General features: G+C 45.1%; 1 protein-coding gene across 1 annotated transcript in view; it reads left to right on the plus strand.

Moving 5' to 3' along the window:
- The window catches only part of Ankh (ANKH inorganic pyrophosphate transport regulator), a 134,857-nt gene that overhangs the window by 89,688 nt on the left and 21,655 nt on the right, over window positions 1–23,514 (plus strand). The window contains exons 3-8 of the mRNA XM_027400049.2: window positions 2,283–2,401; window positions 5,375–5,458; window positions 12,737–12,907; window positions 14,707–14,841; window positions 17,087–17,179; window positions 20,679–20,774. Coding sequence (XP_027255850.1) covers window positions 2,283–2,401; window positions 5,375–5,458; window positions 12,737–12,907; window positions 14,707–14,841; window positions 17,087–17,179; window positions 20,679–20,774 — 698 coding nt within the window. The remainder of the gene's footprint in view (window positions 1–2,282; window positions 2,402–5,374; window positions 5,459–12,736; window positions 12,908–14,706; window positions 14,842–17,086; window positions 17,180–20,678; window positions 20,775–23,514) is intronic.

Here is a 23,514-nt window from a genome sequence, read left to right on the forward strand (position 1 = left end):
AGCCTGCCTCCTTCTGAGCTCTTTGAGGGACAGCTACCCTTTGCCTGTCCCTTGATTAAGATTTTCCTGGCAGCCTTTGGTATGAAACTACATCTCTCAGTCCCTACCCTCACAAGGATTTTTTTCCCCTATACATAGCTGTCCTTGTATCCAATCTCTCCCCTTTTACAAGGTCACTAGTTATGTTGGGTTGGACACCCACTCCAGTGTGACCTCATCTTATTATATCTTCAGTAGTCCTGTGCCTCCATAAGGTCACATTCTAAGGTCCAGGGGTTAGGACTTTGATGTTTGAACTTCAGAGAGACATAGTTTGCCTATGTCACTACCATTCTGGCCCTTAGCCCTTCCCTATCCCATGGTCCCCAGTGTCAGCCTTGCAGTCAAGTCTCGTCAGCTGGCATGCTCCCTGGACTGTAACCTTTACCAGGGGATTTTCACTCGCCAGCTATTCATAGCAGCCCCATGCATGCTTTTGCCTGTGGCATCGCTGACCTTTGCGTTCCAGCGGTTTCTGCCAGAGTAGGGGAACTTGTATGGGTAGGTCAAGACTGTCTCCTTGCAAGACCCTGCACAAGTGCACATTTGTCAATTACATAAAAACACACACACAAGTAAGTAGCAGCAAAAATAAAGAGAAAATGTTCATGGCTCTGCCCACAGAGCGGACTGTGTGTGAGATGCAGGACTCTTGCATTCAGGCTTTGTGTTTCCATCAGCTGAACTCTGAACTGAATGTAACTCACTGCAGACATAGACCAAAGTTCTCACACTGCCTTCCAGGGTCAACTCAGGCCACCTGTCTGCTTCTCATCTCTATCAGGGCTTCTGATCCAAATGACAGATCCAAGCACAGCTGTCTCCTCCCCATCCCTTGCTGTGACATATCTCATCTTCCCCTAGCTCCTCTTTTGCTTCGGGTTGTCCTCTCCCTGGGCTTCTCGTCTTGCTCCTCAGTGGCCTTGACAGACCCGCCCCTCTCCTCACCCAGCACATTTGCTTGCTTCTGCTGCTGTCATCTCCATCCTGCCTTGTTCTCTGGACATCAGAGCCATCTTAGCTTTCTCAGCTACTTGCCCAGTAGTGACCTCTGCAATTCCCAATGGTACATTTCAAGTTCCTAAAGGTCGTTTTCAAGGTTACATTACTATAGAATCCCTGTAACTCAAGACCCGTCCTGACAAAGGAGCATTATCACCATTGACTGGTTTGTGTGGTGATGAGTCTCTCTCTCTCTCTCTCTCTCTCTCTCTCTCTCTCTCTCTCTCTCTCTCTCTCTCTCACACACACACACACACACACACACACACACACACACACACCACTGCCCAAACTCGTCAGAGTGATGGGTCTAATTTTTCCCTTTAGCTCCAATATGATTTCAGAGTTGTGTCTAGGTGTCTATACACCCACAGTTACAAGAGTGCTGTGTGTGGTATCACATGCTGGTAGAGATCTTGTAAAACCTTGAAGAGCATTGATTCATTTTTGTCTTAATCTGTATCCATGAGGTCAAACTAGCAGTCTGTCCTTTTTATCTTTACTAGTGTCATCTGTTAGTACTACATCTTTTCCTCTTACTTATTGGGCTTGTATTCACCCTGTGTGTGTGTTGGATTCCTTCTGTGCTTCAGTCCCACCCCATGACAAGTCTTGATGCAAGAGGACACCCAAAATACCCTCTGGATATCACTTTTACCACATAGGACAATTTCCAGAATTGGCCACCGTCCTCCCAAGAAGTGGCATTGAACACTGCCAAGTGTCAAAAGCTCACTTTAAAACTGGTGCTGAAAACTCATGCTAATCTCTGGAAATTTTCTCTTATTAAATAACCTAATAATATTTAAAAATTTAGCTTCAGCTGTTTACACCAAGCATTCCGTTATATTATCAGATAATACCACAAAGGTACAATAGGAAATTGGGTAAATCAATATTTAGCAAATGCAGAAGAAAAACAACTCATTGAGAGTCATTTGGTGAGAGAGAAGCTAACATTCAAAGATGGCTGTGGCTTAAAAGGGAGTCTGACCTCCTTAGGCACACATGTTGAAACTCACATGCTTACCTAACACACCAATAAAAGTACTCGATAACTGGAAGCCCTGCCCACCGAAGTAGAAGAATGAGATAATTTGTGATTCTTTGTTTTTTTTTTTCTTTTCTTTTACTTTTCTACAACAAGCAGATATTACATTTAAAATTACTTGAAGTGTTTTGGATAAAAATCATGTAAAGCTTCCCTTTCTAAACACCATGTCTGTTTTGCTCCCCTGTAGCCTACAGTGATTTAGGCTACTATATCATCAACAAGCTGCACCATGTGGATGAGTCCGTGGGGAGTAAAACACGCAGGGCCTTCCTGTATCTCGCTGCCTTCCCTTTCATGGATGCTATGGTAAGTAGAGGGAACTGTGGGTTTGCTCTCCTTTTTCTTAATGGCAAATATTATTGCCATAGAATTCACTGTTTTAAGTGTTTTTATGTGTCTGGCTCAGTGGCAGTAGAGCATGCCATGTGTCTGTACAATCGATTTCTAGAATGCTTCTTAGGCTGCATATTCAAACTGCTCCCATTAAACAGTAATTCCACCTCACTACGCCCTATCCCAGAAACCATGATCTACTTTCTGTATCTATGAATGGGACAATGTTAAGATACCACACAAGGAGGCTCAAACTGTGTTCATTCTACTGTGGCTGGCTGATTTTATTATAGATATCATCAATGTTTTGTCTGCTACAGAATGGGTCAGAATTTCATTCCTTTATAAAATAGAATAATATTTCCTTGTATAGATAAAATACATTTTGTCTATCGACTCACTTATATTACTTCTCCCTTTTTTACTACTGTGAATAAAGTTATGAACATGAGTGTACAAGTATCATTTTGAGTCCCTATTTCAGTTCTTTGGGGTATACATTCAGAAGTGGAATTGCTGCATTGTCTGGCACACACACACACACACACACACACACACACACACACACACACACACATATATATATATATATATATATATATATATATATATATATATGTTTTTGAGGAACCATCAGGCTCACTTCCATTTTCACCTACAGTGTAGGTGGCTCAAACTGAGCTTCAGCCAGGGTCTCATCAATTTATAATAATTATATATATTTGCCACTGGTTCTAGCAGATGGCAAGAAAGCACAATTGGAAATTTTGATTCAATTATTTTTTTTTCTGATAGGTTCAGTAACAGGAGATGAGGCTAGCTTTCTCATACACTGGCTACTTGTGTGATGCAAACATGTGGGTTTCACAGTATTGCTTCTCCTGGACATTCTGATAGGCTGTCATCACTTAGTTACCAGGCTTATGATATAAAGAAAGAGCTGTCATGAATACTATGTTAAGGGTAGTGAAGGGAAGGCTTTGTTCTTTTCATTTAGGTACAGCTATAAAGAGACAATACAAAATATTTAATACCTAGTAATAAACTCTTCCATTGGCTCCTTTGTAAATTACCGTAGGCAGGAGAATTGGGTCACCTGTGACCACCTGTACCTGACTTTTCCTTTTGTTACTTTGGCCAGCTGCGTTTGCCTCAGGTAGCTGAATCAGGTGAACCCAAGGATAGTTCACAGGAACTCTGCAGTTCACATATCCCTACTTTCACACAAGGAACCCAGTGCAAATAGGTGACTTCATCAGAGACTAGAATCAAGTCTTGATGCTAAAACAGTTAAGGTTGAACCGGATAGACTGAATCTATGATGTCACTCTGTCCACCCTGTAAACTGGAAGTGGGGATCTAAACAGAGACCTATAATTAAACAGCGAATTCTGGGAACTCACGACTTTTCATGGAAGGGAGTTGCAGACTCTTAGATGTCCTGCCTTCTGCCCCAGTCAGCTGTTTTCTTCACCACAACAGCATTTTTAAAATTCAGTACAGGTTGAGTAGCCCTCATCCCAAACCCCAGACCCTACCGTCTCAAAAACCTAAAGCTTCCTGAGTGGTACCACTCAATTTCATGTGTGAGACTCTAATTCATGTACAAAAATCTTTTAAATACTGTATAAAGTTACCTTCGGACTCTGTATAAGAAATACAAATTTTGTGTTCATACCTTTGCCCCAACCACTAGTTATTTATCTGTATAGATAGATAGTTAGGGAGGTGGATAGATAGATAGATAGATAGATAGATAGATAGATAGATAGATAGATAGATAGATAGGTAGGTAGGTAGGTAGGTAGATAGATAGATTGATAGATGGATAACAAAGTCTGGAGGAATTCAAAATCTGTAATAATTCTAATCCCATGTATTTTGGACACTAGAGTGTCTGTGCTGAGGCCCTTCATGTGTTATTCATGAATTCTTCTGAAGACCCCCCCCCATAGAGTAGTAAGATACTGCTAATAAAAGCCAAAATAATGAGCATTCATACTAAGCAATCACCCTCGCCTATGCACACATCTACACATGCCTGCAGTGCCATCCTTAAAACTTGGCTGGGGAGATAATTTTTAGTCATGGGGCTTTTCACCCACGTGGCATTACAACAACAAGGCCACCCACAGGGTGCTGTTCACAAATGTCACCTACATCTTTTGTTAGACATTTGACACCTTGGCCCCCAGAGCCAGGGAAGGAAGTAGATGCAGCCAGTGTTACCCAAACTCTTGACCCAGACCCAATGATTTGTTCATTGTGTTCAGCTCAGGCATCATGTTATTTCTCTGTGTTCTAGATTGCTTTCTGTTGCTGTGACTGAGCCACTTCTATGGCTTGTTCAGTCCGCTTTCTTGTGCAACCGAGACCTACTGGCCTAGAGTGGCTCTGTCCACAGTGGGCTGAGCCTTTCCGTATCAACTGTCAATCAAAAAGCTCCCCCTAGACTTGGCTACAGACCATTCTGTTAAAGGCGTTTTGCCCGCCCCTAGTGAAGGACTTCCTCCTAGCCTCCCCCAAGCACAAAAAGTCAAGCTCAGATCCTGGAGTCAGCATCTTCAGATCTTCTCATGAGCTGATGACGTCATTCTCTCAGAACCACCTTAGAACCCTTGCTCTAGTGTGTTTTGTGGAAGGAAAATCCTTTCAGGGAATCACAACTGCTCCAGGAGATCTCATGTCCCCACTCTTCGTAGCCATTCAGCTTCTGGCCACGGAGACCATGGCTTACCTCCTCATTAATGCTACTGAATAAATGTGTGAAGTCACTCATTCCATTCAATGGACAAAGTTAGTTTTGCCAGTGAAAACCTTACCAAGCCTGCTGCTGTGATTTTTGGAGGCACAGAGTGTGTTTTAGGAACACATACTAAGTCGTAATGTAGGAAACACCATGATCCCAGCTGTGTGTGTCATTGAAAATTCTGTTCTTTCTGGCAGGCATGGACCCATGCTGGCATTCTCTTAAAACACAAATACAGTTTCCTGGTGGGATGTGCCTCAATCTCAGATGTCATAGCTCAGGTAACTATTGTCTGCGTGTCTGTCACAGCTTCTCAGAGTGGCCGTCCAGTGAATGACTGACTGACTGGATGGAACTGAGATGTTGAAACCGTGTTTACAGTTGTGTGTAGGTGGTGCTTGCCAGTGTTCAGCTCACGTCACATGTGGATTGTGATAGTGATTTGATGAGTAGGGGAAAGGTGATACCCTGTAATCAAAGAACAAGTTGGTATAGTCTTGCTAGGGTGAGGGTTGTACCTAGGATTTGAATCCTTGTTTTTAAAGTGTGTGCATGTGAAATGATTAGTGAGGAGGCTGACGAAGTGACGAAGTGGATACAGTGCCCGCTATGCAAGTGTGAGAACCAGAGGGCAGAACCCCAGCACCAGGTGAAATGTATGTGTAATTGTGTTTGTTTATAACCCCAGCACTAGGGAGGTAGAGACAGGACAATCCAGGGGCCTGGTGGACAGCCAGTCTATGAATCAGCTAGCTCCAGGTTCAGTGAGGGAGGAAGATGACATACAGAAAGTATGGCTTCCACATGTGCACACACACATACACACTGCTAACAGAGTAACACCAAGTATGCTTGGGGCTAGTCATATATGGTTACTTGTTTACATGTGCCCTCCATGGCCTGATAGAATGAATTCCATCACTTGGATCCTGGCTGAGCACTGGGCACTCATGGAATTACTCTTTTTTTTCTTCTTCTTTTTTAAAAACTTTGTTGCCATAGGTAAGGCACACATGTGGAGGATCATAAGACAGCATTGTCCAGTCAGTTCCCTCCTTCCACCTTTGTTTGGTTCCAGGAATTGAAATCAGGGCACCAGCCTCGAGCAGCAAGCCCTTTATCTCCTGAACCATCTTACCCCAACCTAGGGTTTCTGTTATGGTTGTTTTGGTTTCTGTTTATTTATTTGTTACAAGATCTCTCTCTCTCTCTCTCTCTCTCTCTCTCTCTCTCTCTCTCTCTCTCTCTCTCTCTCTCTCTCTCTCCCTTTTCCTCTCTCTGACCTTGAACACTCTGATCCTCTTGCCTCAAACTTAAAGCTCTGGGTTTTTTTTTTTTTAACATGGTTTCTTGTGTGGTTACCATGAAGTTCTGTCCTAGAGTTACTGTTGATGTGATGAAACACCATGACCAAAGCAAACTGGGGAGGAAAAGGGTTGATTTGGCTTAAACTTTCACATCTTAGTCCATCATTAAAGGAAGTCAAAGCAGGAAGTCAAACAGGGCAGGAACTGATGCAGAGGCCATGGAGCAGTGCTGATCACTGGCTTGCTCCCTGTGGCTTGCTCAGGCTGCTTTCTCATAGAACCCAGGGCCACCAACCCAGGGTGGTACCACCCATAAGGGATACCACCCGGCAATCACTAACTAAGAAAATGCCTAGACTTGCATACAGCCTGATCTCATGGAGGTATTTTCTTAGTTGAGGTTCCCTTCTCTCAGTTGAGTTTGGTTTGTATCGAGGTTGCCATAAAACTAGCCAGCATGCCCACATTTTAAAATGAACAGAAAGCTAGTTCTACTGTCTGACAACATTGTCTAAGAGGAGAGCTTTCGTTTCCCTTCATTCTCCAGGCTAGCACTAGCCTTGACCCACCTTTCCTCCTTTTTTTTTTTTTTTCTGCCCTCCAAGAATAGGACAGGAAAAGTTTCTGGGAAAGAAGATGCAGTCCCTACAAGGTATCAGTCTGAGCAGGGCTTAGCCATGCAGATGGCACCAGGCTTAAGAATAACATTTTTTCCGGAGGAAGGAAGGGTTAGACCATCATTTCGGCTCACACTTCCAATTTCTCAAGTCCACCTACGTAGAGTCAGCTCCTACATTTTTCTTGATTGTACACCCTCATCTATAAACCACTGCTTGGAAATAATCTACAGTTAAACTGTTAGGTTTAACCTCCCTAAAGACCAAGAATTAAATTTCCAAATTAATTGCATTTATTCCATGGAAAAGTAATTGAAAATAATTCTTGCTAACACGTCTGCGTGTGCCTGAATACCAGCTAGCATCATCTTTGATCTATCTTGTTAATTTTGCAGTACAGCTATTAAGAGTTTTGTCCCAGAGTTACTTTCAGCATCCTCTGAGAGCTGGATTAAGCTGCCTTGCTCACTTGCCGTTTAATTTGAAGTGAAAGAAACATCTCGCCTTTCAAACAGAAGCAGCAATTCAGTGGGAGTTTGCAGATGTGTGTTATTACAAGGCGAGAAGACAAAAGGAAGCAAAAAAGGGAGAAAAGGGCCTTTAGTTCTGCCCAAGATAAACATAGCGGCATCTAGGGACAGGAAAAAAAAAAAGCAAAAGACAAGCTTATGGAAAATACTTTGCCATATGCCTACAGCCATTTTCCTCCTTCATTTTAAACCTGATCCTGGCCCCTGCTTATTGGAATAAACAGATCTGGTTGGAAGAAGCAAGGGAAGCTAAGTTCAGATGCTTTCTGGCCCCGGGGCTGTTCCTGGTAGAGCAGTTATTTTAAACCTTGTTGTTTGAGTTCCTGTCACAGTCTGGTTGGGGGAATAAATATCATTTTCATTTGTAAGTCTCCACTCCTCACCCGTCCCTCCTGCTCTCCCACTCCACTTCCCATTACCTGAAAGCAGTGCCTGGGACTCCTAATCTGATCATTTGTAAAGAGGTCCTGTGAGAAGCACTTTGAACCACTGTTCAAATACCTTGCCATTGTCAATGCAGAAACTTAACTGTCAGCTCCAAAGGGATAAGAGATGGTTAATCTGAAGCTAGATATGAGCAACCATGGCCCAAGAATACAGATTTAGGGACCCCAAATTCCACGTCTGGTGTGGTAGTAGTTTGAAGAAATTTTTATATTAACAGGACAAAGAAAATCATGCATCAAGACACTTTAAAAATACATTCGTGGAAACAGTATGTAGGTGGGTTACAGCAAAGTAGAGAAAACTCAGCTACAAGCTGCAGATGCCTTTGTTGGTGGATCCCAGGGTTTTTGTTAATACATTCCAAAAGGGTTATCCCTTAGTCTCGGGATGTCAGTTCAGAGGTGAACAAGGAATGCTATTTACAAAGCTAAAATTAGCCCAGGGTAAATTGTAACTAGGCTGTGGACCTGCAACATTCCAACCTCTCCAGGGTCACTGCAGTTCTAATCATCCAGTCAGCCTTGCAGAAGTTACAGTGGAAGGTGCAGCTTTTTCCAGGAACTTTCACGGCATGAGTAAACCAGTGAGAAAATATGTCAGTTGAGAAAAGTGGTCTAACAGAAACTCCCACTTTAAAAAAGTTGCCCCCGAGTTTATTGGTTTCGTACCACAGTACAAGTTGAGGCATGTGAGCTGTCCTCCACCTCCATATGTGTCCCATGTGATATCGCCATGGACTTTCTGAAAATGCTATTGGTTTGTTTTATTTATTCCACCATCATCCAGACTTTCCTTGCTTGTTCAGCATCAAAGTGAGAGTTCTCCTGATGCTGTTTGTCCTTCCTGGTACCTCCCAGAGCGTGCCCTCTGCTTAAATCCACTCACTCTTGACTTTGGAACCCTCTCTGCGTGACTGATGCAGAGAGTCACCAGTCTTTTCACCTGGGCCTTTGGCAAGACCCTAGCCTTGACTGACCCTTGTTGTGTCTGCCTCACCTGCCCCTAGCAGCAAATGCTTCTGCAGAGATGGCAAGTCACCTCAGCTGACCCTGGGGAGCTGCTACAGAAAGTCACCCCCACCTCCCCATTCCCATCCCCATCCCCCCCACCCTTCCACTCCCTCACCCCCGTCACACTTCACAGGAGATGACCTCTGTTGGTTCTCACTTCACAGAGAAATTTGAAGCATCCACTCTTATCTCGTGACCAACATCCTGCAAGCTTAACTTACAGCTTCCACGTTCCCTCATGTGGAGAGGTGGTATCTGACTTTCAGGTCCACCTCTTCTACCTGTACTTCGGGTCCTGATTGACCTGCTTGGGGGGGTGGGTCCCTTACTAATTTAGTTTTCAGTGACTCTTCTTCTGTCTCCGTGGATGAGTATTTGGACTTGTGAGCCTACTCACATAGCTAGAAAACACAAGGGCAGCAAGCAGTTTTCTCTGGATCCCCATGTATCTTGTTAGCTACGACCCTATCTTTCTCTGTATCACTTCACATCCACACTTCTTAAAAGGACAGTTTCCACTAGCTGCCTCCTGTGTTTCCACTTCCTGTTCAGTGTGTTCCCTACATAGGTCTGGTTTCACCCTTGTCAGTTCTTCCAGATGGCTCTTACTAAGAGCCTTGTGCCCTTAGACCCAGGAGTGCATTTCCATTGTCTCACAAACAGCTCAACAGCTCTTCACTCTTCACTTCTTTTTTTCTAGGAAACATTCCTCCTACTGGCTTCATTCTGTCCATGAGAACTCGAGCCCATGCCCATGATGACTTGGGTGTGGTTTTCCCACTCTCCCATCCCCCAGTTTCACACCCAGGAATGTTGATTTCTTCAAGAGGTAGAGCCTTAGATCATTGAGGGCCACCCCCAGAAGGATTGTAGGATTCCAGTCTCACTGATTTCATGTGTTCAAATGATCTTTTCCTTTCACCCACACTCCCACCATTGCCATCAGCCATGAAGCAACACAGCCAAGGTAGGTAGAGCGGTCCTACCAGAGTCTACACTAAGCTATCTTGGATGCCTAGATTCTAAATCTGCATTAAACAGACCCTTTTAATAACAAGAAAACAAGGTTATGTTGTCTCCTAGGTTTATAGCATCTACAACATGACTGTGATTCCCCCATTAAATATCCATAGTCTTCCCTACTTAGGGATCCAGAAAGATCTGTTTACTGGCCCCTGTCAGGTCTTTGAAAGAACCCTCGAACCTGAATTGAAGATCTTCTGTAGCAAGAGTTTTGCTAAGTAAATTGGCATGTTCAATCATCTGGTTAGAAACTTAGGCACCACCCTGGGAGCACTTCCCTTTATCATGAAGGGTTATTATGCTCCAGTCCTTAGCATTGCTTCCCTTTGCTGTGACCTCTCTGCTGCTGTCACTCACTCTGATGGGAAATCATCCCTTCCTACCCACAGTGCTGAGCAGCCTACTCACACACCCTCACCCAGATGCCTGGCTCTCTACTATTCCTATTGCTGCCACAACTATATCTTACCATTGAAATCCTGACCACCTCAGCCTCTGAGATCCTAATGCTGACCTAGGATGGGCTTGAAGCCCCATGAACCCTACCCTATGTCCTCTCTGGTCCATAGATCCAACTTGGAAGAAATACTCTGCCTCAGTTTTTCTCGCCTCCTTCCTGCTCCTCCCACCTCTGCTCAGTCTAAAGGTCTCACCTCAGGCAAAGCCCAGCAAAGATAACTCCCCTCAATGACTCTGTTCATGACTGGCATTGGGTGTTCACTGGCCTGTTATTTGATTAGTATGTCTGTTGTCTCTGCAAATTGTCAGCCCCAAGAGGTCAGTCTGGAACTCTCTATCAGAGAGTCTGGGGCTCTCTCGCAGAACCTGGTCTGGGCCAGTACATGCTGGGAAAAACCTCACCACTAATACAGCAGGTGCCTCTCAAATATAATCTGACATGTTTTTGGTGGCCATGGCAGATTCAGAATTGTGATTCTGGACTAGAAGGCAAAGTGCACAAGTATTATTTTAGTCGGTAAGTGATGTGGTCTGCCATGAAGACATAAGGCCCGTGACAAGTTCTGGGCCGCATGCTTCAGTCTGTTAGAATTTCAGGGGGAGGCTGACAGCATCTCCACCTTCTGCTGTGTGGGCTGCTATCATGTCTCCCACACATACTCCTCTCTGGTCTGTAGCTTCCCTCTCCTTCTTGTTCAGGTCCTCCTACACGGTCCTGCTCTCCAGGCTTCTTCTGTCTTGCAGAACTGTCTTGACAGCTTAGGATTTAGAGGACACACTGGGCTCCACTTTTCACTTTTCATACAACCAGGTTTCACACTCTACGAATCACCACCCTGGTTTACAGGACACTTGATGAAGATAGTAAAAATGGGAAGCTTGCTATGGCCGTGACACTCCACGAATACCTAAAAGGGCGTCCAGGGGAGCTCTGACTAATTAGCTGTGTCCACAGCCCCACATGCTCAGGCTTCACCCCATTCAGTGTATCCTAGCAAGGCTTCCACCTGCTGGTCTTCATATCCTTTAGTTCACTGCCTTTGGCCCAGTTGGAAGCAACTTGGGGACAGTCATGGGTATCCATACTTCTGTCACTCCCCAGCATGTCCTTCTGGCATGTGTGAAACTGAGTGAATGAGACAGTGAGAGTGAACACCTCCCCAGCTGTGTCTGCTCGAGAAGCCCGAGTTCTCAGCTGCCTGCTCATAGCCACACATCCAGGTAGCACCTCTGTCCCCTGTGCTCTGAAGACCCAATGGTGAGGTTGGCCACATTTCTGGCAGCTGCAGGAGATGAATACATCATAAACTCTGCTTTCAAGACTGAGGCAGCCGAGAGGGATTAACTCTTCATCAGGACTTCAGTCTCTCCTGACTATGGTCACTTCTACCAACCACACATCCCATTTTCAGCCTCTAAATATCACCACAGTGGTTTGGAGTGTAAGTCTTGTAGATGGTAAATATGAAGCCCACTACTTCCAAGTACAAGACCTCCAGATCTCTAACTCTGTAAACAAATGGACATTGTAGTCACATTGTAGTTAATATTTTAGTACATTTCCAAGCTTAGAGTTGTACATTTTTATAAGTTAGGTTGTGCCATCATCATGTCCAATGGTGTTAGTTTTATCCTGTAAATGTTTCCACGTATATGCCCCGTGCATCACTGGCTGCCACAGCTTTTTCCTCTGGTGTGGAAAAAGCCTCCAGTAGTCACTAGTGAAGCAGCTAAGAGGCCAGAGTTTCTAGGCATTTCTTAGTTGGTAATCTTAACCAGAAGTACAGTTGCCAAAGATCTCAGTGGTGGAGCTAACAAAATCATGGTTGTAGCCAGGCAGTGTTGGTACATACCTTTAATCCCTGCATTTGGGAGGCAAAGGCAGGCAGATCTCTGTGAGTTCAAGGCCAGCCAGGTCTACAAAGTGAGTTCCTTTGGGCAGGCTCCAAAACTACAGAGAAACCCTATCTCAGGAAAAGAAAAAACAAACCATGGTTGTGATCCTCCAGTGAACCCCAGGCATCTGCATCTGGGTCACACAAGGTCAGAATACAGTCAAAGTCCCTGGTCAGTTCTCTCCATCAGCTGCTGGGTTCAAGAGGGTGGCCCTGCTTCTTTGACCAGCTCTCCTCATTGTGCTGACCTGCCATGTTTTCCCTTTTGCAGGTTGTTTTCGTAGCCATTTTGCTTCACAGTCACCTGGAATGCCGAGAGCCACTGCTCATCCCCATCCTGTCTCTGTACATGGGAGCGCTTGTGCGCTGTACCACACTGTGCCTGGGCTACTACCGGAACATCCATGACATCATCCCTGACAGGAGTGGACCAGAGCTGGGGGTACATTCACCTTTTGACTTCTTAAAATATTAACACAGACTAGTTGTACAAAGTAACAGGAGTCACGGTGCAGTTTTCATACTTGCATGTGTTATGTGTTGGTCATAGTCATCCACCCTGATCTTCTCTCCACTCAGTCCTCCATCCCTCTCTCCCTAACCCTCAGGGCAGTCTTCACCTGCTCAACCATGGTCTGCCCAAGACCCAGAGAATGTGAAATGAGAACTCAGTGTAATAAATCCAAAGGTCAAGTGTTAGTGGTTTTTCTGAGAGGAAGGCAGACCAGACAGTGTGTCAGGTCCAGTTATGGGTAACAGCACTCACACCTCCTTGTGTGCTATGGTAACCTCTTTCATGGTCCAGAAAGTTCTGGGATTCATGGAACCTTTGTGTTCATGTTTTATTGTTTTTAACATCGTAGCACAGCTCTGTTTATATTCTCTGCACTACCCAGTGCCAGTCTCTTAATCTGGCACCTCCTAGGGGCTGGGCAGAGCTTTAGACACATTTCGTGATGGGAAATCTTAAAATATGGCCTTGAGTTTCAACAAGATTTAGAACTCATTAGGCAGGTAGGACTAACAGAGAAGCAACAATTTTAGAAAACAAACAAAAAACTAGATGAGTCCAGAACAGTGTCTACACTGCAAAGAACCCAAAGGCCTCCAATTTTCGTCATGTGGTCTAAGAAGCCTCCATGGAGAAGTTCAGGTTTGTCCTGGGCCTAAAAGGTCAAGTAAGAATCAAGTTAAAAGTAGAACAGCCAACCTTTCACAAGAGGCTGGGTGTCCTGCTCATCACAAGTTATGAACAGTATTGGGTTCATGTGCACGCTTGCTTCTACTTTGTACAGTGGGTTTCATTTCTCTTCATCGAGCTATCAGGCAGACAGGAACGGTCATGTCTAACCTTGGCCACACTCCACCTGCAGTCCCCAGCTTAACCATACAATGCTTTCTTGTCCATGTCACAACAGCAATTGTGTTGGTCACACACCTAATCCTAGGTCAAGCTATCATTGACATCCAACCTAGTTATTTCCACTACTTGTCTGCCACAATTATCTCATTAGGACTAATCTCTCCTCTGTGTGTGTGTGTATGTGTGTGTTCAGTGTCCAGCAAAGGGAAAGAGATGGTTCCATGGTGTAACCTCTTAAGAAACGAAACCAAAATTGTGTAACAGAAGCCACTCTTGCAAGATAGCACACACCTTGGCTGTAGATGTCTTAAGACATGGCTAGTTCTTTACGGTGTTTTTGTTTCCCTTACGGCTCTGCACAGTGGGTGTGACTCCTGTGAAGGCTTTGAAGGTCTCTTCAGCTGAGCTAAATAGTCCTGCAGTAATTAGACACGTTTGTATAGATTGACTACTTCCAAAGTAGATTATAATAGCTTTCTATTTTTTCAGAATTACCTCCTACTGACATGGCTTATTGCCAGTCACTGTGATGACATAAACAGAGACTCATTTCAAACCTGCTTCTCAGGTCCTGGAGCTGAGCCCCACCTTGTATGGAGGCTGCTTCCGAGTGTGGAAAACAGTGGTTGGGATCTATGGAGCTTTAATGTTTGCTTTGATTTCTCAGTAGCTTGCCAGATGTCAGAATTAATTTCTAATAAGACAATACACTAAATTTTAATTCAACTTGGCATGTCTACAGAGGCCTTTCTGTATGTTATTGTTAAGCATCATGAAGTTGCTGTTGATTGGCATAAGAAGGCCAGGCTTTGATTTTAAACTGTGTTCTGTTCTACTTCTGGAAGCAAATGAGCTTTGACCTCTGTTTCTCCACACAGGGCGATGCAACCATAAGAAAGATGCTGAGCTTCTGGTGGCCTTTGGCTCTGATCCTGGCCACACAGCGAATCAGTCGGCCCATTGTCAACCTCTTTGTGTCCCGGGACCTTGGAGGCAGCTCTGCTGCTACAGAGGTAGGGCACTTTATAGGCACGTGGGCACACGCTGAGGGATAGAAATGATTCTAATTTATTTCCACTTCACCTCCAGAGCTCAAGCAATTCTAAAATCATATGACACAGGGACAAAGGAAGCCATGACTGGGTGACATTTGAAATTTACCTTTCTATGACTATGGAAGAAAGCATCTACATCATCCTTCTCACTTACTACATGAGGAACTGAGGCATAGGAGAGAAAGACATGGAAAGAACCTGCTAGAAGCTGGGATAGTGAGAGCCTTCTAGCTTTCTGACCTCCCAGGGCCCTGCCATTTCTCTACAGTGTCATCATGCAGCTTCTTCACTGGCGGGACACACCTTGTGGGAGCTCTATCAGTGCTCAGAGACTCTGTGGTGACCAGGCCGGCCTCACTTACTCTATCCTAGTGTCTCACACACACATGTCATGCCATGCCATCTGTGGGCTCTTTGGCACTCAACCCTCCTCTAGATGAGGGTCTCCTGTGTGTTCACTCCAAGCTCTAGAAATGCATCTGGAAATTGGCTGCCATGCCACAGAGAGGGCTGACTCATCCCTTCCTCCTTTTGAGTTGGGGATGAACAAACAGAGTGACTTCATTTGTTTCCACCTCCGCTGCCTTCTGGAGAATTAATTCTGTTGCTGGCACCACTGGTCCTTTAGGAAGGCTGGTGACTTCTCATTAAGGCCTCCTGTTTATACCCAGCCTTGACTGTGCTGTCAGCAGCTCCCCAGCCCGGAGCACCCTGCCAGTTTCCATGTCCTGGGAAGGGCTCCCATTGGCCAGGAGAAGACACCTATAAATCAAAAAGTACAACTCTTTCTCTGGCCCCCATTTGGTCCTGGATTTTGGTATCTGAGTCACAGATGTCATCTTTGGTGGCTGTTGTAGTACAGCAGCTTTGTGAGTCAAATACTGATTTTCCAAGTATGGAACCCTCATCACTTAGGTGCTAGAAATCCACCTTCCTATACACAAAACAAAAGAGGACATTTGGATTTCCAAATTGCCAGCTATGGCATAGAAGCTCAACACATGGGAAATGGAGCCAGTGGTTATATGTTGTGTGCCGATGTCTCCAGCATTCGTGTGCATTTTAGCCACTCTCCATCAGCCCTGTGTGACTAATATTACCAGTGCCATTTCCATGGAGAATCAGAGATGGGTATCCAACAGAGAGAGAGGGTTTCTATCTCACACAGGAAGAGGGAGGTTTGGATCTAGGTCTGCCTAATCAAGATGCTCTTTTATGTTATGCCATACCACACCAAGTTTCCTCACATAGCTGTCAACTGTATCATGTCTTGTGTGCTGGGCACAGTTGCTCTGTCCATTAAAACAAATGAAGCCTGACTTCTTCTTTCACCAGTGAGTTAAAACACTGACTGCCAGAGTGTGGCCATAGATGCCAAATTTTCATTTCCCTCCCTTTCATCCATGCAAGAAAGGAAAACTCTTTTCATGGAAACCTGTCAGTAGCCTTTCCTGTATGAAATATTTATTGATTTTACTAAATTAAAATTTTGAGTAGGGCCACTGGGACCAAGCAGCCTGAAACATATTAAGTTGGAAAGACAGTAGCACAAAAACAATGACGAACAGATCCACTGCTTCAAAGGACAGCATGGAGGTGGAGAAATGGAGCCAACCTAAGGCTCTGTGCCTGGTATTGTTTTGGGACCCATGTTGGGCTAGAGAGAATAGCTCAGTGTGGCCCAGAGTCCCAGCATCCACCTGTGACCCGGAGCAGGTGCGGGATGCTCTAAGCAAGTTGGCTGGCTAGGCTAGCTGGATGGTGAGCTCCAGGGTCAAGTGAGAGACCCTCCCTCAACATGTAAGGGGTAGAGCAAAGTAGGAAGACACCGGAGTCAATCTGGCCTATACACACACACACACACACATCACACATGTGTGAACACACATGCATACGATGCACACACGCAAAACTACATATGACTGTGATTGACTCTGGAGCTTGCTTAGGCCCAGTAGAAAGAGCGAAGATTCGGAGTCTGAGGAAACTGGATTGAAATGTTGGCATTTTAAGAAGGGGACATGGCCTGATCCTCATTCAAACCATGTGAGACATTTCCCTGGTGTCTCTACTCTGTTTCAGACCATCTTGTGGCTAGTGAGTATGTGGACAGATGGGCCACTAGCCTGGTTACCTAGCCTGGCAGATCCTGGAGGGCTTCCTGCTGATGCCCACACTAACAGTGTCCGCTCTTCTCTTACAGGCAGTGGCAATTCTGACAGCCACCTACCCTGTAGGTCACATGCCATATGGCTGGTTGACAGAAATCCGTGCTGTCTATCCTGCTTTTGACAAGGTGAGACCTCTGTGGCATGGTGTCAGAAACTGCACTTCATAACACTGCCACTTGATGGATAGGGGTCCCCAAGGAGAAGCACTGGACATTTTCCTCTGAGAATAGAGGAAAATGAGGCTTGTCTTAGGGCAGATTCTGTGATGTTTTTCCAAATTGGTATTTCTGTGGTCACATTATTCCTCTTGAGCATTTTCAAGGGGGAAAGTAAATAACCCCTCACCCCAAATCAAGTTTATTGGGTTTTGTTCCTGTGGCCTATTGTTATTTAGTCAATGTCATTCCTGTGGGTCCAGTGGCAGATGTCCAAGCTGTGGGCGTGGGAGGCTAGGGCTTGAGCATTCCTAGACTTGTGGCTGTCTTTCTATGGCAGGAGGATAGGTATAGACTGTGTCCGTGTAGCGAAACTTGTTTCCTGTTTGTTTGGGGTTTTCTCTTAAGACACGTGTATTTGTGTATATGTATGTGCTGTATGAGTTTATGTGCACCAGCTGCATGCAGATGACCTCAGAGGCCAGAGGATATCAGATCCCCTGGAGTTGGAATTACAGGCGATTGTGAGCTGCCCCGTGAGGCTGCTCGGAGTCATCTCTCCAGCTCCATATTCCACCTTTCCAGTTCAGCCAAAAACTGCTGTCCCCTCTATGGGAGATATCTAATTGGACTGGTGGGAACTGTCCTGCTTGTCATTTAATAAATATCTATTTCACCACACCCCTCTTGTTTAAACCTACAGCCTTCTGCTCTGAAACAAATAGCTAGCAAGGCATACTATTCATATATAATGGTATGTTGCACTCTAAGAACAAGTAGCTTGCCACACGTTATGTGTTTAGCCTTGGTGTTTCCTAGCAGTAGTTCAGAGCCATTGCTACCTCTATTTTCTGTTATTCAAGCAAGAGTCCAGTGAGTATGGGGAGGAAAGTCCAGGTCCAGAGTCTTTGGCGGGTCAAAATGGTCGGCTGATCTCTGGTTCTTAACTATCACTATACCCACTCCCTCATCACAGAGCCCTCACTCCAACTTCCTGTGGGCACAAAAGTCCCGTGAAGTCATGCAAACAAGGCCAGGCCAGAAGTTTAAAACTTTTCCATTTCACTCACAATGCCAGCTCTGAAAGGTCTCCTTTGACTGTCTGTTAGGAAGGCCAAACTTGTAGGATATAGGTTCCAAGAGAGGTACCCAATTCCTTCCACCCCACATCACACCGGAAGCCCAGAGTGTTCCCCAAGTCTAGACAAAGACCACCCTAAGTCCACCACTCTGCACACACTCACACACTCACACACACACACACACACACACACACACACACACACACACACACACCAGTTCTCACCTCCCATGACAGCAATCTTCCATACTGCCTAGCCTCCTGCTATTCTTCCATCTCACTTCCCCTTCTTTTCTTGTGTACACACACTCATCATAAAGTCTGACTCTCCTCTCAATGACAGGGGTCTCTCCCAGTATCCTAGCATGAGATGATTTTAGCTAGTAATTTTATGCAGTACGGTGCTGGTGTAACCCTGCCTTCATAGCCCATTGGTTCCCACCCACCAACGGTTATAAACATTTGGATCATCACCAGCATGAAGGGCTTCTCCTAGGTAGTATTTTGGCTGGTTCCTACAGACCCCTGAGACGTCCAAGGTTTGAGTCACTTTAAGAGAGGGGCCTTCCATTTAGTAAGTTAATGCAACGTATAAATAGAATCACTGCTTTCATTTCAAGGAATGTGTATGTGGTAAGTCCTAGAAAACCAGCTCAGATGTCAGTCTTTGCTAAATTTCAGTTCTCGCTTTGGTAAGAAAGATTATATAATGCAACTTAAAGACAAAGGCAGGTACTGAAATGGGTGAAGCTCTTGGCTGGGACTGTCCTATCTGAAATTGGTTTTGGCTACCTTATAATAATAATAATAAAAACTTAACAATACCACACTTTGTGTCTTTAGCAGGAGCACCCAAGAAAAACATTGTCTTACTCTTAATCACAGAGGTTAGAAGCTAAAAAAATTTTCCTTTAATGAACCTACCTCTGGGCAGAAACTAGAGTTACTTGGGATCCTTTTCAAGCCTCACCCATTGTTTCCACACATTCCCCTGAGTAATCCCAAGCCATGTGTGGGAATGCCATCTGGTCACCAATACCTCAGACCCCTCTGGGTGGGCTTCCAGCGTCCCCTGTCTTGGCTGGTGGAGCCTTTGACCTCTCTGGGTTCCAGAAGAAGAGGTGTAAAACGGTAGTTCTTCTGACTTAAGCATAAACCACGTGTGTAAATTCTCTGTTTTAGTTGTTGTCTGTCAGACAGTTCATCAGGCAAGTAAAATGGTATCCCTGATGGCTGGTGTGCCAGTCCTTTTCAACTACATCTGCAGAGATGTGTAAGTGCTTTCTTACCCTGCCCTTCAGGGGTCCTCATACCAGCCATCAGCATAGGCTCAGTGTGTTTGGGTGAGATTCCCCCCCCTCCCCGTAAGCCAATGTGGAGCCCAGTGTCATGGATAGGTTTGCTCCTCAGCTCTGGAGCTCAGTTAATGTAGACTGGAGCAGGGTTCTCTGATTTCCCTGGAGTGAGGCCAGATGCTCACGATGGTTAGGAGCAAGCTTAGCAGCGAGCTATGGCAGCCTCAGCAGGCCTCCTCCCTCACTGTACTTTGCGGTGACCTGTGACAGGATGCATGAACTACCTCCTTGGAGGATTTGCTCACAACTCAGTATGGCCAATGTCCTATGATATGTGCTTCTGGGCCAGAGAGTGGGTAAGACGGGCACTACTTAATCTCAAGTAATCTTAAGACGGTGCATGGAGTCTGAACATGCATGGACACATTGTCTACTCAAACAGCCCCAGTATCATCAGGAGTGAGGCCCAGAAACGGTCTGTAAGTCAAAGGTTACAGAGGCTTTCCCCAGCAGATGGGCTGGGAAGGGGATGGGCTTTCAGGAGACAGGTATTTTGAAAACCAGGAAATCCAACAAAGGGAGGGAAAAATAGACACATGAATGTAGGAAAAGAGCGAGGAGCCCTGTTTGGGATGCAAGGGGATAAATAATGATGGGGAGATGCATCTGGGGCTCAGAGGGCCTTCAAGTGCTCAAGGAAAGTTTTATTCCTTTGGTAGGGAGAAGACCCCTGAGGTCAGTGAGCCATGGCCTTTAAGGAGACACCAACCCTGGTGGCCAGGCACAGGGTCTGCTGAAGCCAAAAAGGGACACATGAGTCAGGAAGCAGGCTTCAGAGCCAAGGCCCTTCGGGGTGAGCTGGCAGCCTGGTGCTAACAGCAGAGGACTGAATGAGCCCAGAATTCCCTCTGGTTAATGTTTCTGGGTAGGAACCTGACAGCTGTCTCAGAGACCTGATGTGACAGCCGTCTTCCAAGCTGTCACTTGAAATCCATACTTGAGGCATGTCAAATAAAACAAGGTGCTCTTTGTGCCCCAGGGGGTCAGCCAGGGATAGCCCAGCCTTGTCATCACCACCATTCTCTTTTCCCAGAATAACCCCAGCAATAAACTGGCAAACACGAGCAACACGGTCACCTCAGCCCACATCAAAAAGTTCACCTTTGTCTGCATGGCACTGTCATTGACGGTAAGAGAAGGGTGGGGATGTGGGGATTCTGCATGCTTGCCTTCTTTCTCGGTGTGAGTGGGTGGGTGTGTTCACAAAGGGGGAAATTGCCATCTTAGAGGAACGGATCCTGTATTCCACATAGGCTATCTTCATTAACAACTAACTATTGTTCCAGACCATGGACTCTAGGAATAAAAGTGTTTCCATGGCTTCTCGGGCCCACAGACGTGGTCAAGAAAGGCAGCTTTCATTTGAATAATATTTTGTCATGCTTGTGTGCATGTGTGTGTATTAATATTCCCTTCCTGGATTCCTTTCTATCTTATTTACTTACCTGTCATTTAGCCTCGACCTTGATGATTCAACTAGTGTGGCCCCAAGGATCCTCTGCATCCATCTCCCAAGGGCTGGGATTACAGACAGCTGTGATTCCCATCATGCATTTGTAGGAACTGAACCTAGGACATTGCATATGCTAGGAGATCTCCCTGTCTTGGAGCTATACCCCTAGCCCAGTCCTCTTCTCTTGCAACATAATATCCGATTCATCTTTTAAACTTCCAGTCAACTCTGTAGATACCGCTGCCCTTTCCCAAATTTAACTAGTATTATTTTATTTTCTGTAGTAGAAATTCCTCTCCCAATTACATTGTACTGATACAGCTGACTTACTTGGCCATATCATGGGGGCCTCTCCCGAGCTCCATAAAGTCCGTATAAATACAGAGGATACAGCTGCGAATGGGACTGAACAACACCAAGTGGTTGGTGTCTGGGTACACATTCTTTTTTTTTTAAGCAGAGTCTTACTATATAGCCCTGACTTGTCTGGAACTCACTAAGTAGGCTAGCCTAGAATTCACTGAGATTTGCCTTCCAGGAGCTGGGTGTATGTTCTTAGGTAAACAATACACCCCAGCTTTACCAAGCTCCCATATGGAAGACAATACTTAGAAAACATGAGGGAAAGGGCTGAGACTGTGAAAGCCAAAAGACATACTATGCAATTTAAGATTGTTAGTTCCAACGTTTACTAAAGGCAGGGAGAAGCAAACCAATTGACATGGTAGCTGTGCCGCATGATTGCTAAGGGACTAAAGAATATGTGCTGGGTTTTCCTTCGTTGCTGTGGCTATGCTACTCCTGAAGTCCTATGGAACTTAGTTTCCGTTTATACTTACTGTATAATGACTGCACAGTCTTAACTAACAACCAGTACAGAGGGCAAAGGGCTTAAGTGTCTTCCTGCCACCTTTACATTGTGCTAAGAACCATTTAGCCTGAGGAGCAGTGTTGGTTTGTCCTTGAAAAGCAGGCCCTGATATGTTTCACACTTCCAGTGGTCAGTCCAAACCTACTGCTTAATATCTGGTCTAGCACCTGGATAGTGTGTAACAGGGACAACACAAGACATATGATCCCAGAAAGCCTTTGGAACCCTTGAGTCGTAACATCATATCCTCAGCACCCATCACCGCCACCACTACCTCTCCAGCCACCTGTCCCCGTGAGATGGGGTAACACGCACTGAACCCAAGTCTCCTAGCTGGGAGGGAATTTCTGATCACATCTGTGGTTGGAGTTGACCAGTGACCCCAGGCGACCTGTTCCCCTGCTGGCATTTTTTTTCCTCTTTCTTCCTATGGTGTGCCAGTTTTTCCATAGTTCCCTAAAATGTTAGCAAAACATTGAACAACTTTGAAACTTCTGAAAAGAGTATTTTAGGAAAAAACCAGAGAAGTTTCTGTTCCAGGAGCAGGCTTCAGCTTTTGGAGACTGTTAAATGACTTGGAGTCAAAAGTTGACCTGAAGCCAGGCCCTGGGACACCCTCATCTGCTGAGTGAGCTGACAGTTCGGGGCTATCATTGGCTCAGTTGCTAGGGTTCCCAGCCTGTCTTCTCTCACGTGGACATACCTTCATGTAGCTGGCCTTGAGTGAAGGAGAACATGGCCACACTGGCTATGAAGACTATTTTTCTCTCTGTGATTTGTGGCCAATACTTTGAACCTCTGCAAATTTGATCTTCAGCAAGTTTAAAATAATGACAGGATCTGGAAAAATAACTTATGTCTCCTAGGCAGATGTTGCTGATTTCTTATTTTAATCCCAGATCAAGAAAACAGTCAAGTAGAACTGGCTCAGTATGGAGTCTACCTTAGAAATGGACATGGAGATTTGGAAATGAACCATTAAAAACCTTTACTATTCAGAAAAAGAAACAACTTAGGATAAGCAATTCCTCCTTGTGCCCAGCAATATACCCTGCTAGAGCTGGAACTCTGTCCTGTCAACTTCCCCAGGTCTCCAGACAAGAGCATGTGACAGGCTTGAAGAAATTGTCTCTTCAACATTAAAAGCTACGTATTTAAATTTGTGGCTCGGTTGTCCATATTAATAGTTCAGTCTGTTTATCCAGCATTGTGGCTAGAGGAATTGTCCCTAAAAGACACATAGAAAATGTAAAATTGGGTTTTTCCAAATTGACCCTTTGACTGTCAGTGTGTGTGTGTATACCTTTTAATATCACATGACACACTAATTCTTGCATATCTACTGGTTCCCTTAGTCTCTGACATTCACAAAGCAGGTCTGTGATGTAGTCCCTAGGGGCCATGTAATCCATCCATGATAACCCATGCATTAACCAATCAGTTGTCACTTCTTATCTATGGCACCTGTTCTTCACGAAGATGTGAATTCAGGAGGAATGTAAAGCAGAAAAGCAGTATCTGCTGTTGTGACTCATTAGTGTCTTC

This window comes from Cricetulus griseus, chromosome 2, assembly GCF_003668045.3.
Source record: "Cricetulus griseus strain 17A/GY chromosome 2, alternate assembly CriGri-PICRH-1.0, whole genome shotgun sequence".
In the NCBI taxonomy this organism is placed as follows: Eukaryota; Metazoa; Chordata; class Mammalia; order Rodentia; family Cricetidae; genus Cricetulus; species Cricetulus griseus.